The following is a 17,652-nucleotide window of genomic DNA, read 5'->3' as shown; positions in this document are numbered from 1 at the left end:
GAGAGAAGGACAAATAAAAGGATTAATGATTTCTTTAACCTGAAGAAAAGTGACATTGAGGCAATTGAGAGACGCTGAAAATATATATATTGAAAGACTAAAGTAAATATACTGGATGGAATATTACTCTCCTCTGTAGAGGCTGCGATTGGGCTTATAAGAGGAGAGCCAGAAAAGAAGACTTACAAATTTTTTTTTTCTCTCAGCGCTGAAGCTAGATGTCAACAACGAGTTTGATAAATTAAATTTATAAAAGAATAAACAGCTATATCTAAAAAGATCTAAGGAAAAGAAAGGCTACTAATTTGAATGTTATTGCCTACATAGAGACTGAGATTGGACTTGAAAGAGAAGAAAAAGAAAGACTACCGATATTTTTTTTCACAGCAATAGAACCTAAGACAAAAAACTTACAGTTGTTTTAAGAATACTGTAAAAAAAAAAAAAAAAAGGAGGTTGGCCTAGACGAAGGGTTGGATAAACAAACAGTTCCTTATATACAAATATATTAAAACAATTACTACCAAATATTCTTAAAGAAACTAAAATATATATTGAAATATGACTTCAACTAAACAAAATAAAGCTGACTTGGGAGCTGGAACATCGGGAAGCAATAAGAGGTCGAAACCAGAGCCAGGTACACCCTCTAAAATCCCATTACCAGCAGAAAAAAATTTGGATGTTATGGATGAACTAAGACAAATAAAAGAAATTGTCTTAGATAGTAACAAAAAACTACAAAAAGCAATGGAAGACGCTGCAATCCTAACTAAAAGAGTGGACATCACAGAAAATAGAATTTCAACATTAGAAGATATTACAGAACAATTAAATACAGATATGAATCACAGCAAAATCATATGGAAAGAAATAACGGAGATAAAAAAAAATCTTGAAGACAGCCGGAATCGTGAAAGACGGAATAATTTAAGAATAATCGGATTACCTGAAGGAGTGGAAAAGAATGATCCGATTGCATTTCTTGAAAAATTTCTACCTAAAATACTACCATTGAAATTTAAAACGGAACTGGAAATTGAAAGAGCTCATAGGATTCCAACACAAAGAAATAACACTCAAACAGGTCCAAGAACTTTAATTTTCAAACTTTTAAGACATCAACAAGCAATTGAAATATGCCAAATAGCTAAGGAAATCAAAAATCTTAAATGCCAGGATTCAAAAATATACATAGTCCCGGACTTTGCAAAAGAAACAGCAACAAAAAGAAAACAATTCTTAGACATGAGACCACAGCTAAGATCTCTAGGAGCTAGATTTGGGCTCCTCTACCCGGCGATTATGAAGGTAACCATTGCTAACAAAACGCAAAACTTTACGGATCCAAAAAAACTACAAGAATTTATGAATCAACTGGAGCAACCTATGACAATCTAAAGAACATTTAATGGGTTCATACTAAAGACTATTGACCAATTTTAGAAAACTTTGACTTATATGATAATGAACTTCAATAAAAGAACATTGGTTAAAGATAGATCGGAACGGAAAGCAATGGAAAAAGAACACACAAGGATCGAATTAAAGACTTAAACAACTTGCAACATTCTCCATGGAAAACAAGAAAACTGAAAAATACAAAAATTCTAGAATTCTACTCAGAATAAATAGAATAAACTTACTGGCAGGAACGAAAATGAATTGAAACACATCTCCGAACTCAAATGATGATGAAGAAAGTTTTTTTCAACAAACTTAAAGATGTACTGATTGGTTGAGAAATTTTGAAGGTGGAATAATCACAAAGAAGATTATAAAAAAAAAAAAAAAAAAAAAAAAAGACGAATTGATTGGTTTGTCATAATTCCTGTTGAAGGCAGTAATTCAGGTTTAATTTTGCGTTCCAGATATACTAAAATGCGTTTCAAATACGATATATATGAAAAGAATATATCTGAAACGCAAAAATTGCCTGAAAAGTTGGTATGAAAGCTTATTAAAGTAAAAATAATATTCCACCTGAAAAGAAATGAATTGTAATTGAAATGTTCTTAGATATAAGTAATGTAATATATCATTCTTATGGATTTAAAGAAATGCAAATATAGAAAATAATCTTTCAATATATAAGAATGAAAACTTTTTACTTATTCTTATAATTAATAATAAAATAAGAGAAATATACAGAAATAGAGAAAAAATGGTAGTACTTTAGATAATTATTAATAGCTTGTGGGAGTTATCTAAATCTAACCTCAACCTGCGTATCCAAGTTTTCGTAATTAATGAGGGGGGGAAGGGAGGGATAAAAGGGATGGGAGGGAATAAAAGGGAAATATATAAGGTAATCATGGGTGTAAAGGAAAAAAGAGAAATGAAATACTTAAAACATTGGGAAAATATACATATTTTAATACCTGAAAATTTAAAAATAAATGGATATTAAAATTATGTCTTTAAATGTTAACGGTCTAAATCATATGATAAAAAGGAAAAAAGCACTATCATTTTTAAAAAGGCAAGATGCAGATATATGCCTTATACAAGAGACCCACCTCTCACATATAGAATCTAGTAAGCTAGAAGGAGGCTGGGTCAAACAGTGTTTTTTCTCACCAGCTATAGGGAAAAAAGCAGGTGTTGCTATTTTAATTAATAAAAAATGCTCTGCTTCATTTAAACTAAAAGCTTCAGATATTCATGGAAGATGGATAATGGTGGAAATGAATATGGGAAATACTACCATGACGTTAATCAATATATACGCCCCTAATTCGAACCAAAATGAATTCTTTAAAACTCTTCAACAATTGATCATACCACTGGCTACTTCAAATCTTATAGTAGCAGGGGACTTCAATGCTGTAATGGATCCTTTATTAGATAAAAACCCAAGTAGAGTTATGAAATCTATGGGACTAGATAATTTGATTCAATCTTGTGATTTAATAGATATATGGAGAATACTTCATTTTGATGGTCGGGAATTTTCTTTCTGTTCTCATGTTCACAATTCCTTTTCAAGAATAGATTATATCTTTACTTCAAATCATCTTGCACATCAAGTGACACAAGCAGCCATTGATCCAATTATTCTATCTGACCATGGTGGAGTGTGGATCAAAATTAAAACTACAGATCAAAATAATAATAGACCAATTTGGAAAATGGATAATACACTGTTGGTTGACCAAAACTTTTGTGAAAATCTCCTAACAAAAATGAAAGAATTTTTTCAAATAAATGATAATGATGATATTAACAGAGAAATTTTATGGGATGCTTTTAAGGCATCAATTAGAGGACAAATAATTTCTTATTCGGCTTTTCTAAAAAAACAAATTAAAAAACAATTTTTAATCTTAGAAAAAGAGATTAAAAATTTAGAATCAAAACTTATAGAAAAATGGGAATATTCTATTCAACAAGAATTATTAAAATTAAAAGGTAAATATAATGAGATCTCATCTAAGATGATTAGGAAAGATTTATTTTCTCAACAAACATTGTATTATGGTAATTCAAACAAATCAGGAAGAATATTGGCAAATTATCTTAAAGCGAAAAAAAGAAAAACAAAATTAATAGCAATAAAAGATGAAAATGGAAATACATATACACAAATTGAACCTATTTTAAAACAATTCTTAAAATTTTATAAATCTCTTTATTCTTCCGAAAATTATCTAAATAAAGAAAAAGATGGTTTTGAATTTTTAAAAATGTTAGAGGGTCCAAAAATTCCTGAACATATAAAACGAAGTTTGGAAGAACCAATATCACTAAAAGAATTAGGAACAGCTTTGAAGTCCCTTAGAGTTGGATCCGCTCCAGGTGGTGATGGATATACAGTGGAATTTTATAAAACATTTCAAAATTTTTTATTACCCTATTTATTAAATCTTTATCAATATCAGCTCAATAAAGGTTGTATTAAAGGCACTATAGCAGAATCTTTGACTATTGTTTTGCCAAAGTCCAATAAAGATCCCACTTTGGTCTCAAACTATAGACCAATATCTTTAATAAATGTAGATGGAAAATTATTAGCAAAAATACTTGCGCTAAGATTAGCTAAAGCTCTCCCCCATATAATAGGTATGCATCAAACAGGATTCGTTGCTCAAAGACATTCATCTCACAATACCAGATTAACATTCCATATGTTATATTTAACAAAGAAAATGAATGAACCTACTTTTGCAATTTCATTAGATGCAGAAAAGGCCTTTGATAGAGTAGAATGGCCTTTTATGTATCAAGCAATGGAATGGTTTGGTATAGGTCCTGGATTTATACAAATGATACAAACATTGTATAGCTCCCCCTCTGCTAGACTATATATTAATAATACGTTTTCAGAAAAATTTAATCTACAGAGAGGAGTTAGACAAGGATGTCCCTTATCCCCTTTGCTGTTTGATATTGTTTTAGAACCCTTAATATTAGCCATCCAACAAGCTAAGGAGATACAGGGTATACCTCATTCAGATAAGGAATATAAGATATCTGCTTATGCAGATGATTTATTACTATATCTGAAGAATCCAGAATCCACCATTCCACATCTACTTAAATTGATTGAGAAATTTGGAAAATTTTCAGGATATAAAATTAATTGGAATAAATCAGAGATTCTTCCATTAAATATACATTGTACAAAAGGTTTATTTAAAACATTCCCTTTTATTTGGAAGGAAGAATATATTAAATATCTTGGAATTTTGATAACAAAAACAGTAGATGAAACAATGAAAATTAATGAAAAATGCTTATTACAAAAAATAATAGAAATGTGTGAGCAATGGAATCCTTTGCATTTATCTTGGTGGGGAAGAGTACAAACTGTAAAAATGATGATTTTACCGATAGTATGTTACCAAATGGGGATGATACCAGTTTTTTTTCAAGATTCGTTTTATACAAAAATAAATAGGACTTTGACAAAATTTATATGGCTTAATAAAAAACCAAGAATTGCTCTAGCGTCATTACAAAGACCAATTAAGGAGGGAGGGGTAAATTTTCCCAACTTTTATAGGTATCATCAAGCCTATATCTTACGTCATGGTATGTATTGGATCCTCCCAGAACCCACAGATAATATTCCAGACTGGTTTTGGCTAGAATGGAGGCTTATGTTTCCATTACGTCTTAATCATGTAATTAGTATCAAAATACCAAGGTTATACAAAGATCATAAAATCTTTATGGATACCTGGAAAACTCTAAAATACATAAGTAATCTTACTCAAATTCCAATTAGTAAATCAACCAACCAAACTATATGGCTAAACCCCAAGATCAAAATTGGCGGTTTTAAAGTCATCTGGAAACATTGGATGTTAGCAGGCATTCGTACTTTGGATGATGTAATTAAAAATGATAAAATGCTGGAGTTTTCACAATTGCAACAGAAATTTGGTCTCAATAAAACACAATATTTTAAATGGTTGCAATTGAAGCAATCTATTCAGAAAGGGTTCCCTGAATGGAAAGACCTCGCTAAATATCATAGTTTGGAATTCTTATGTTTCCAGATGGACTCAATAGGTCATAAAGCCGCACAGTGGTATAAATTAATATCCGGATATATAAATAAAAAACCAAAAAATGGTCTTAGAGACATTTGGAGCATTGAGATAAAACACCAAATTAGTGCATCTCAATGGCCACGACTTTGGTCTTGGAGGCTAAAATGTACGGTGTCAGCATCTATGAGACAAACTTGGTTTTTTCTTCTTCATAGAGCTTTTTGGACCCCTACTCGTTTACAAAAAATAGATAGTTCAAGATCTAATAGATGCTGGCATTGTCATATTGAAATTGGGACATTAGATCATCTTTTATTCTTTTGTCCATTTATCCTATCATTCTGGAAATCAATTTGGCCCCAAATTAACAGAATGTTAGAAAATCCAGTAGCCTTGACATATGATACTATATTATTTGGAACAACTATGAGAGCAAAAAGCCAAATTTCATCCAGTAATAACAAACTTTTATTTATTTTAACTGGAATTGCAATACAACAAATTACATTCAATTGGAAACAACATGATAGATTGAATTATATGTTCTGGTGGAATTCGGTATGCCACATATATAAAATGGAACTCGCTATTGCAACACACAAAGGATACATGAATAAATTTAAAAAAATATGGGGACCATTAACAGATTTTTGTAAAGAAGGATAACTTTTCCTATAAATAAAACTTGGAAATTTCTGAAGACCGTTAACATAATTTCTCTAATGAACTTTTCCCATGATAAGATAATTGTAAAGAAGGGAATGGGGTGGGCTTTTCAATTTTGAATATTACATACTAAATTAATATTTAAAGAATGTACAATAAAATTGATTTATGTATTATTGGTTGGGAAGGAGGGTGGGACAGGGGATTATTATATTAATGTTAAACTTGATATTAATATATGAGTTAGTCAAGTGTGTATTTAAGTTTCTATTGAGTTTATTTGTAACACTTGTTGTAACACAAAAAAAATGAATAAAGATTTATAAAAAAAAAAAAGAATAAAAACATAAGACCTCATTTAAAAATATATCAAAATTAATATTCTTGTTTGTCAAATAAATAGATCCATATTACTTTCACCGTAACTTAACATATTACTTTATTAAACAAGTAATTACAAGTAATATTAACTTTAATATATTATTATTTTTACAAAGTAACTTGCTTGGTCCGGGGGAAGAGTTCAGGCAAACCCATAAGTTATCCAGGCTCCATTGATATTCAGTGCTGGAGCCTAGAAAACTGTCGGGCCATGTAGGCAGTGGTGTAGCAAGGGTGAGATGCGCCCATGGCAATAGTGCCCCCCCCCCCCCCACCTCCACCTTTCTATGACCCCTACCTCCAAATGCTCTTTCCCTGCCTCCTGCCGCTTCCCTTCCCCCATACCTCTGTAACGTTCCTGGCATGAGCAGCAACCCTCAAGCTGCTGTCATGCCAGCATCAGTTCTTCCTCTGATGTCACTTCCTGGGTGCAGGTCAAGGAAGTGATGTCAGAGGAAGAGCCAACGCTGGCACAACAGCAGCACGGAGGTTGCTGCTCACACCAGGAATGTTATGGCAGTAGTAGAGTGGGGAAGTAGTAGGGGAGGCGGACGGGTGCCTGCATCCTCACCAAGATGGTGCCAGGGCCGGACTGCCACTCCCACTTCCCTCCTTCTCCCCCCCCCCCCTCTTTATTACGCCACTGCATATAGGACTGCTCAAATTATGGCCAGATGCGGGCAGTGAATATCTGGGAATAACTTCTAGCCTTCAAGCACTAAATATCCTATCATTAGCCTCTGACAGTCATTATTTTTTTAATTTTTCATCTATGTGTCATGACCAAAGGGATTTTCACCTAAAAGACCACTGAGCAACTGAACTGCTTTATTTTCCATTTGTTACTAGAATGAGATCTCCAATGACACATGTGGTGTACAGAAGCTGTGTTTCAGCAGCCCAACGAGCTGTAATCCTGCCACTGATAGAACATGTTACTTCATGTCATCTGCTCTTGCAAGAGGGGGAGGCTTCATCTTTGAAATGAGCGCTATCTCTAACGGCTATGTGGCCATTGGGTTCTCTGATGATCAGATAATGGTGAGCTGCTGTAATTCATCTCAATGAAAATAGATATTACTGTGCTGCTTATAACAAACTAAAATCTATGAACTTTCCCCCTGATATTCAGTGCTGTTTAACTGTCAGGAACGGTTCCTAGCCAGTTAAATAGTGCTTAGCCGGCTGGCTGCTAATATTCAGTGCGAGTTAGCTGGTTATCTCCGCTGAATATCAGCACTTTAACAGCTAGCCACTAATCAGCTATGTCACCAAATAAGTTTAGCGGTTAAGATAGGCCTAGGTTTACCAGATTATCCTTCAGGAAAATCCAGACCCAGGGTCACGCCCCCCAGGACAGCCCAGTTCCGCCTCTTTCCCATCCTGTTCTGCCCCCAGCTCCGCCCCACCCCACAGACGACATCCATGCATGCGCTGACACAACACAATGACATCACGCGCGGATACCCCTTCCCGATGCAATTACGTCGGGAAGCTTTTCAAAACCTGGACTAAGTGCCAGGTTTTGAAAAGCCGTCCGGGGAAATCTGGTTGTCTGGTAACCCTAGACAGGCCTGATATTTATGCGGCTTATCTTTAACCGCTATGCACGTAACCAGTTAGCTCTGAATATTAGCTTAACCAGTTGAATTGATGCAGACAAATCTGAAATTGGATATTCAATAGCAGTCACTAGGTATGGCCCAGCATTGACAGTGCCACTGCCATGAGCTAATCATGCTGCCTGCCTGCCTTAGCCTGAAAATCAGGCCCTTGGAGCCTAAATCTATGTTTAGGATATACACGCAAGAGTAGGGTTAACATATGGCTCCAGAAAAAGGAGGACAAATTGAGACATCCAAGTTAAAATCTCTATGAAAATTGCCAATCACTGTCAACGCATGTATTTAATGCTAATGTATGGTTCCCCACTCCCTCTGATGTCCTCAGCCCCTACTACAAACAAGTGATGAAAAGAGGCTCATGAATCACAGGATAAACAGACACAGCAAGTTACAGACACACAGACTGATAGTGATAGATGGACACACCAAAAACCACAAACCTCCACACATTGTTTGCCACATGGAAAGATAGTGTGGAGGGGCTGATGATGGACGAGTGGGAGGAGTGTTTAGAGGATTGGAGAAGGTGTTTGTAGAAAGGGACAAATTGGAGCAGAATGGTAGTTAATGGGGTTATGGAGGGTTAGGTGAGGGCAGAGAGGTAACTAGTCGGAGGAATATGAGGCCTAACCATGCTCTGATCTAGAAGACCAAAATATTTCGCATTGAATTGCCCAAAAATTGGGCAGATCTGCCAAACAGAACCCACTGACCAAAGTATATGAACTGACACTGAAATAGTTGTCCACAGGTGTACAGTACAACATTGCTTAAAATAATTATCTCCATGGGAAAGTTGACAGAATGAAATGTTTTCTATGACCATATTAAAAAAAAAAAAAAATCTTTATACTGTAAGCCTAAAACATTTTAGACTGATGTCCTGTCTAAATTAGCTTGTAAGCTCTTCTGAGCAGAGACTGTCTTTTGTATGTTAAAATGTACAGCACTGCATACACCTTTCAGCGCTATAGAAATAATAAATAATAGTAGTAGTAGTAACTAGTTGTCCAAGTGGGCAAAGAAATTAAACTGAAAACAGAATGCCTTTTTTTTTTTTTAGCATGATAAAGATCCAAATACATCCCAAAATCAACCATGGAGTAATGTTTCTGAGCTATATTCCCTATTTTCATATTCTGAATCTGTTTAAATAAAAACTGCATGTAAATGGTAATTACACATTAACCCTTTCAGGACCAAGGGACATATTTGTCCCATAACTTTAAAATCCTATATATTTTGATTGGGATAGTCTACAGTTCTAAATTTGATATGTACGGATTCCATATGATACTGCCTTTATGTAAACAAACTGGTTCCGACATTCATTCATTAGCGTCGTTGCCAGATTGAAGAGAAGATTCACTTGCCACACTGTCCATAAGCCAGAAGTGTGATTTTTTTTAAAAAAAATAATGATATTTCACAAAAAAAATCAATTTTTTGGCATCTGCAAGCCCTTTTTACCATAAAAATGTCGTCAAAACCACAAAAATTGGCCTACGATCCTTATGGTCCTGAAAGGGTTAAGGGCTCCTTTTATTAAGGTACGCTAGCGTTTTTAGCACATGCAGCAGATTAGCGCACGCTAACCCCGCGCTACGCGGCTAGAACTAACGCCAGCTCAATGCCGGCGTTAGCGTCTAGCACGCATGGTATTGTGGCGTGCGCTATTCCGCACGTTAAAGCCCTAACGCAGCTTAGTAGAAGGAGCCCTAAGGGCCCCCTTTACGAAGCCGCAATGGTGATTCTCCCGCGGCAAATGCACTGAAGCCCAAAAGGGCTTTGATGCATTTGCCACGGGAGAATCGCTACTGCGGCTTTGTAAAAGGGACCCTAAATTTTGATGTTGGGAGTAAATATTGAGCCAGCAGCAGTTAGCGATTTCGTTTCACTGCCATCGTTTTTTGGGGGGGGGGTTTGCCCAGCTTGCCACCAGCATTGATATTCAGCCCTTAATTAATTAATTTCATTTTCTATCCCAGCCTCCCCAAAGAGGTAAAATTTGTCATAGTAATGGTGCAAATTTTTATCCTGATTTGACACATATTAGGGATCTAACCTCAATATATATAATATACAGTTTACAGGTTAAATTTGTCATAAGGAACATAAGAATAGCCTTACTGGGTCAGACCACTGATCCATCAAGCCCAGTAGCCCGTTCTCACAGTGGCCAATCCAGGTCACTAGTACCTGGCCAAAACCTAAGGAGTAGCAATATTCCATGCTACCGATCTAGGGCAAGCAGTGGCTTCCCCCATGTCTTTCTCAATAACAGACTATGGACTTTTACTCCAGGAACTTGTCCAAACCTTTCTTAAAACCAGCTACGCTATCATAGTTACAATGCAAGATTTTTCAATACAATTTTTACTGATTAAGTTAAACTGGCCAAAGATAAGACTGCAACTTCTGCGGTCCTATTTAGCCAGTTAACTTAACCAGTTAAGGACTGAACAATGGCATTTACCCAGATAACTGCTGTCTGTGTCCCGACTCCACCCCCCAGACCACACATTGGGTTTTAGCTTAGGTGGTTAAAGAGGATATTCAGTGCCGCTATCTGGATGTGCAGCTGAATATCCCTGGATAGGTAGCTGAGGTCTCTGTAATCTGGTAGGAGCCTCTCCTACCCGGTTAAGTAGTTTTGAATTTAGGCTCGGTTGTGTTTAACTTTTTATCCTATAAAGGTTGGGCCAACTTCATTGAAACACAGTTTGATCAGTGGTGTTAAAATCATACACATAACTGCTTGTAGCAAGAAATTCTTGAAAGCAGTACTAATTCTGCATGCATCGCTGGATAGCATGCAGCATGATGTACAAGGGTAGGCTATGCTAATTTAAATATTAGTACTTTTGATGCAATGCCAAATTAACCCAGAGGGAATGTGTTTTGCTAATCCTATTTTACACAGATGTATGCTGGCTCATTATTTGCTTGTAGGTTAACTCCTTCCATTCATAACTCATGCATGGTTTCATAGTGTTTAAAAAGAAGGATTTCAGCTGCTCAGGGTGTCTTTTTTTTTTGATTGTTTGTTTCAATTAGAAGGCTCAAAGATTTACTTTAAACAAACATAACAGAGAGGTGTGGGGGTTTTTATACTGAATAACCTGTCTGACCACTCTGGTACCATGTGGTTAGTGCTAGGGCAGTCTATGAGTAGAGGCGGGGAGGAACCAGACAGGCAGACGAACACCTCACCTTCGAGTATAGACAGTCAAACAGAAAAGACAAGGACTTGCAGCTCCTGATTGGTAAGGCCCGTCTTTAGTACAGAAAGAGGCGGTCGGAGCATACAGCTCTGGCTGCCCTTTCCTGCCCTTTCCTGGTCAGAAAATACCGCGAATGACCGGGACCGTGAACCGTCAACTGCGAATTTGCGGGGGAGCACTGTATTTAAAACATATAGCAATCTATATTAAAAAAGGTATAAACATACAAACTATATTAAAATAAAACATATGAGACATAACCAAATCAATCGACTGATGTCATGAGGCAGAAACAACTTACATAAAACGTGAATAAAAGCCAAACAACAGAACCATATATGATAAAATAATGATACCATGCTAAAAACATGACTAGAAAGTATACATAAACCAATGAAATGACATATTCCAAAAATAAAACTAGGAAGTTCTTTTTTACCCAGAGGGTGGTGGACACATGGAACGCGCTTCCGGAGGATGTGATAGGCCAGAACTCTGTACAGGGGTTCAAGGAGGGTTTGGATAGGTTCCTGGAGGATAAGGGGATAGAGGGGTACAGATAGAACTTGAGGTAGGTTATAGAGGTGGTCAGAAACCACTTCACAGGTCGCAGACCTGATGGGCCGCCGCGGGAGCGGACTGCTGGGCGAGATGGACCTCGGTCTGACCCAGTGGAGGCAACTTCTTATGTTCTTATGTTCTTATGTCATAAAGGAGAAACAGATAAAAGCCAAAAGGAGCCATGTGTGATAAAATGAGGATGTCATGCTTAAAACGTGAATGGACAGTGTGCATTGAACAATAAAATGATTAAATAATAAAAAGCACAATCCACGAAGCAGTGAACTCTAAAACGTCCATGAGGTCCATGAGGAAAATAGAGTCGGGGAGGAACCAGCTTCAATTAAACTTATTATGAAAGCCAAGAAATATGATCATGTGACTCCTTTACTTAAAAAAGCACACTGGCTTCCAGTCGCACATCGTATAATGTACAAATTAAGTTTGCTCACCTTTAAATCTCTGATATTTAAAACCCCAGCTTTTATTTATAAAGTATTGATTCCTTATACTGCATCTAGATTATTGAGGTCAAATGACCAACACTTATTAGTCATTCTCTCCCTTAAAATTATTAACACACGACGGCAATCCATCTTTTCCGTTACAGCTCCTCAAACATGGAATTCCCTTCCAATTTTCTTAAGAGAAGAAAAAAATTTGGAAAAATTTCAGAGCAAACTCAAGGGCTTTCTTTTTAAAGATGTATTCAAAGACAAAATGAATTGCTTAGGAGTTTCATTTTATCTTTATATTTTTTGAGAGTTTTTCTCTTTCCCCTTCCTATTGTTTTTGACCTTAATTGTCTTTCTTTTTATTAATCAGATTGTATTTCTTTCCTATTCTTTCCTTGTGTTTTATTATGTTTGTAAAGTTGGTTTGTATTATGTTTCGTAGATTTAGTCTTTTTGTTAGTTATGTTTGTTTCCCCTAAATTTGTAATTTTATCGATTTGTTCATCGCTTAGAATTTAGAATAGGCGATTAATCAAATTTTATAATAAACTTGAAACTTGAATTACACAAGTACCGGCCACATTTATTTATTCCTTCACTTTTCTATACTGTTCTCCCAGGGGATCATTCAGATACTTGAGTCTTTTTCCCTGTCTGTCCCGGCTCACAATCTATCTGCAGTATAATCTCGTTATAATGGTCACGCTTTTAACGGAACCTCGCCTATAGCGGATGAAGTCCGCTGGTCCTGGCCGTGTGCCTTTGTAAACATACAGAAAATCATTGCATATAACGGACTTTCGGATATAATGGACAACCAATTTGGTCCCCAGAGCCGCTTTTAGCTGTAGTTTTGATTGGCTATAACGGACATGCAGGCTCCGCCTACAAGGCGCATGGCGTGCCGGTGATATAGTATCAAAATGCAGCCCAGAAGAAAATGACGGAGTATTTTTCTTTCCAGTACAGTACGACATAACGCTTTAGAACATCTTTTAGTGTTCTGGTATTGCAATCTTTTCATGCCATACCAATGTTTTGCTGAGTTTTGTTATTGATGTTGCTTGTGCAGTGACTGTTGTTCATCGATTGTTCATTGTTTCAAGTTGACCTAAATAAAGGTTTTTAAAAAATGCAACTCTGGATATAACGGACTGTTTTTCCAGGTCCCTTGAAGTCTGTTATAACGAGATTATACTGTAATGTAGCTTTAACCACTGCACCACACTCTCCCCTGTACCTTTATTGCTAGTGAGGCAGATAGGACCACCTTTTACGTGGTCCTATCTTTGTCCACTTAGTTATGCCGGTGAGGATACTGAATATTGATTGGCACCCATATAACTTCAAATCGGTAGCTTATCCAGATATTCAGTACAAGTGCCTAAACATAATATGATTCTGCACTGAATATCTGGATTAGAATTTCCTCATAGCGGTCAGTAGCTTTAAAAACACTGACCCGCATGGGCTGAATATCCGGGAGAGGTAGATTTTGGTCCTATCTAAGCCACACCCACACCATGCCCACTAATCTCTATGTGGTGCGGATCTCCACACGTAAATATCAATTCTCTGAAATTGATATTTATACGTGTATGCTATACATATGGTGCGATTTACACATGGGGATGTTTCAAAGATAACAGCTGTAGGGTCCTTAACCTCTAGCACCTGGAAGATTCATTTGTCCTGAAGTTCTCAGTTTCTATTAATTGAATGGAAGTAGGTTTATAAGATTATATACTCATCTTTATAGCTTTGAATCTTTCCTCTTCCAGGGAAATGATGACATTTATATTTGTGGCAGAAATGCAACCGGACAAGTTGAAATTCAGCATGCCTACTCCGTTGGACAAACAGTTCCCAGCGTGAAGCCACTTGTAAGTTCATGTCAATTATCCTGAGTTGTGTTATTGTGTGATTTATTTATTTATTTCATTAATGCTTTACATACTTCTTATTTTAGACTACAGTTCCATTAATAACATTGCACTCTGCATTTTCCCACAGACACAAAATGGGAGAAAATCATTAGCACATATAGACCTCGATTTTTTTCCATTTGCATTTCCCAAAAGTTACTAGTGCCAAAGCATTGAGGTGTGCTAAAGTCGTCCAATTTTGACAAGGGCTAAAGGCCATAATGAGATGGGGTTATGATGAACCAACATAATACCAATTTAAATTGAAAAGTGGAGTGTTTAGAGCAGTGGTTCCAAACCCTGTCCTGGAGGATCATCAGCCAGTTGGGGTTTCTGGCTAGCCCTTATTGAATATGCATGAGCGAGATTTGCATATAATGGAGGTGACTGGCATGCCAATCTGCCCCATGCATATCCATTAGAGCAAGCCTGAAAACCTGACTGGCTGGTGGTCCTCCAGGACAGGGTTGGGAACCATTAGTTTACAGTACGTGGTATGTTTTTTTTAATTTGCATGATTTTATCTTGTAAATCTATTTCTAAAGACTAATTTTTAGGAAGGGCTTTAAGCACCTGGGCCAATCAGAGCCTTAGGCCCCTTCCCAGCACATCCCAAGATGCACCGGGTAGGGGCAGGCCTTTCATTTTGTAAGAGGCGGGCCTGCCAGCCAGAGCGGGTAGGCGTCCCTCCAGCCAGACTTCGTCAATAAGGTAGGGAGAGGTGGGGGAGGGGTTATCAGGGGCACAGGGGGAGTTGTCAGGGGAGGTTGGATGATGGCAGGAGAGAGTGGGCATCCCTCCCACTGGGGGGCGGTAGGAGGTGGGTAGTGGTGTTGGGGTATTGTGTGACATGGCAGGTGGGAGTGAGCATCTCTCTCGCTTTGGGGGGGGGTAGTAGTAGTGTTGGGATTGTGCAACTTGGCAGGAGGGAGTGGGCATCTCTCCTGCTGCCAGGGGTGGATGTCAGGAGGTTGTGCAACGGTGGCAGAAGGGAATGGGCATCCCTTTCACTGCCGAGGAGGAGGGTGTCGGGGGGGGGTTGCAATGTGGCAGGAGGTTGTGGGCATCCCTCTCACTACCAGGGTTGGGTGTACAGAGGTTGTGCAAGCGCAATGGGAGAGAGTAGGCATCTCTCCTGCGATCTTGAATTTGGGTTGTTTTTTTAAAAAATATGTGGGTATATTCTGTGCATGTGCTGATCACTACCACCAGCGACTCATCTCGAGTAAATTTAGCAAGCCTATGTGAACATACACGAACCTCATTTATATGTGGGGGTCTTTTGAGAATGGCTCACCTTTTTGAAATCATTACAATAGCGGCCTCGGTAGCAGCCTGTCAGATTTACCGTTAAGTTTTGAGAATCTTCTCCCAAGTCCCCTCCCAGCATCCTGAGCCAGCCCCATCTTCCCAAACAACCTCCACCCAGCCTGCAACAATAAGAACCCCCATCCACCCCCAGGGATATTCAGCTGCAGTGTCTTGTCAGTCGCAGGGCTTTGGTGCTCCAGGTCGCTGTCAGTGCCTCCCGATCCTTGCCAGAAGCGTGTGCACGTGTCACCCACCTCTTCTCTCTCCTGTGTGTAAAATCGGAGCGGACAGTGAATGGAGCTGGCGCGGATGAGTTTTAAATAGTGCAGAGCATGGATTGGGGGGCTCCCACCGCCGGCCTGGAGGAGAGAATGGAGAGCAGAGCCATCCCTTTCCAGTGCATTCATGTGCAGCTGCAAGGGGGAGTGCCATGGGGCTTTATGCTGAAAAGGGGCCTGGAGCACGGAGCGCCGCTAATCGTGTCCAAGATAAGCAAGGGGCAGGGAGGCGATCGTTGGTGCCGGACCGCTATGCACTCAACAGTGTTTACTTCCCCCTGCTCAGGAGCTCTTTTATCCCTGTAGTAGTAAAGAACAGGGGAACGGGTTTTGGGGGGTTTTAGGGGGGGGTTTGCAATCATTTTTATTAGAAAGGGTACAACAACAGGGCTTAGCTCGATGGGGGGTGTCGGTCTCTCTTTTGTTGCTTTGTAGCTCCGTGCTGCCAGTCTTGTTCCAGGAACGGGTTTTAAAGAGCCCCCTCGCCCTGTACCTTTTGCAAACACCTCATAACTTTTTTTTTTTAACCCTGAGATTATTACTGTACACTACTGCATTTGCGGTTTCAACAGTAAAAACGCTGACTTTTACAAAAAAAACGCAAATAACTGTTGAAAAGTTATTCGTGGTTTTTCCATATTTGCGGCTATGTTCCGCCTGCATCCACCGGGAATACAGAGGGAGAAGTGTATTCTTTGTACATCCTGTATACTTCAGGTTTATAAAAATTGTTCTTTGTTTTGGAAATAACGGATACACTTCATTGTAGGTGAATGCAGAAAATGCTATGGTGTCCTATATCAATGGAGTCATCAACTGTTCCTTCCTCACAAGGAACAATATTTCTCTACAAGCAAGAGATGCCAGTAATCAGTATTACATATTTCTGGCGTACGGACCTGTTCAGAATGGTTAGTGATGATTCTTAATAGAACTGTTTTACCCAGAGACCAGTGGCACAATATTCATGTTATTCCACATTTATATATTTATTATTTTAGATTTATTAACTGCCTTTTCATGAAGAGATTCACCCAAAGCGGCTTACAATTCATTGAACTGTCACAGCAGACTCACAATCTTACTGTGTGTGGTACCTGGAGCAATAGAATGTTGTAAATTCCAGTGGAAAACAAAATTCCCTGACGCAGGGTCGAAACGGGCCTCGTCCGAACCTTTGATCAAGCTAAATGTTTGCTTGTGACAGTTCAAAGTATAAGAACTTTTTCTATGCTAGTTTGCAGCAAAGAATGTTGTTTTCTACTGGAATTTACAATATGCAATGATTGGGTGGTGAGGCAATTTTCTTTTGGGGCTGTGGCTCCATGTTGTTGCCTTCGTGTCTCTGAGCATATTTTTGAATTCTAAGTGTGTGTTCTAGAAGTATTAATTTCACTATTACACCTATTGAGTGATTTTTTGACTTCTGTATGTTTCCCTTTAATCACTCTTCATAGCAGACTACCAGTTTTTTTGTTTTCCTCATATATATTTGGACAGAGTCACATGGAGCAGGCTTGGATCAAATTCGCAACCTCAGAATGCTGAGGTAGCAGCTGTAACCAGTAGACCACTTCCTTCACTTTTTATTCATTGTTCCTAAAGACCATCAGCTAATAGGCTGCAAAACTGAACATCGTCTGAATTTGTCCATGAAGAAACGTATGTGCATATATTACCAAACACAAAGGACCATGTACATCAGTGGTCTCAAACTCAAACTCTTTG

The 17,652-nt window shown here is 38.0% G+C and overlaps 1 protein-coding gene across 2 annotated transcripts in view; it reads left to right on the top strand.

Moving 5' to 3' along the window:
• Positions 1-17,652, top strand: part of LOC117346938 (putative ferric-chelate reductase 1) — a 76,887-nt gene that overhangs the window by 28,942 nt on the left and 30,293 nt on the right. Inside the window, exons 6-8 of one of the 2 annotated variants that reach the window (XM_033917226.1) lie at positions 7,395-7,586; positions 14,192-14,293; positions 16,694-16,835. In XM_033917226.1, coding sequence (XP_033773117.1) covers positions 7,395-7,586; positions 14,192-14,293; positions 16,694-16,835 — 436 coding nt within the window. The remainder of the gene's footprint in view (positions 1-7,394; positions 7,587-14,191; positions 14,294-16,693; positions 16,836-17,652) is intronic. The other variant, XM_033917227.1, reaches the window with a different exon arrangement.

The sequence above is a fragment of the Geotrypetes seraphini genome, chromosome 12 (genome assembly GCF_902459505.1).
Source record: "Geotrypetes seraphini chromosome 12, aGeoSer1.1, whole genome shotgun sequence".
In the NCBI taxonomy this organism is placed as follows: domain Eukaryota; kingdom Metazoa; phylum Chordata; class Amphibia; order Gymnophiona; family Dermophiidae; genus Geotrypetes; species Geotrypetes seraphini.
The sequence above is the reverse complement of the archived record's forward strand: the minus strand, read 5'-3'. Positions and strand labels throughout refer to the sequence as shown.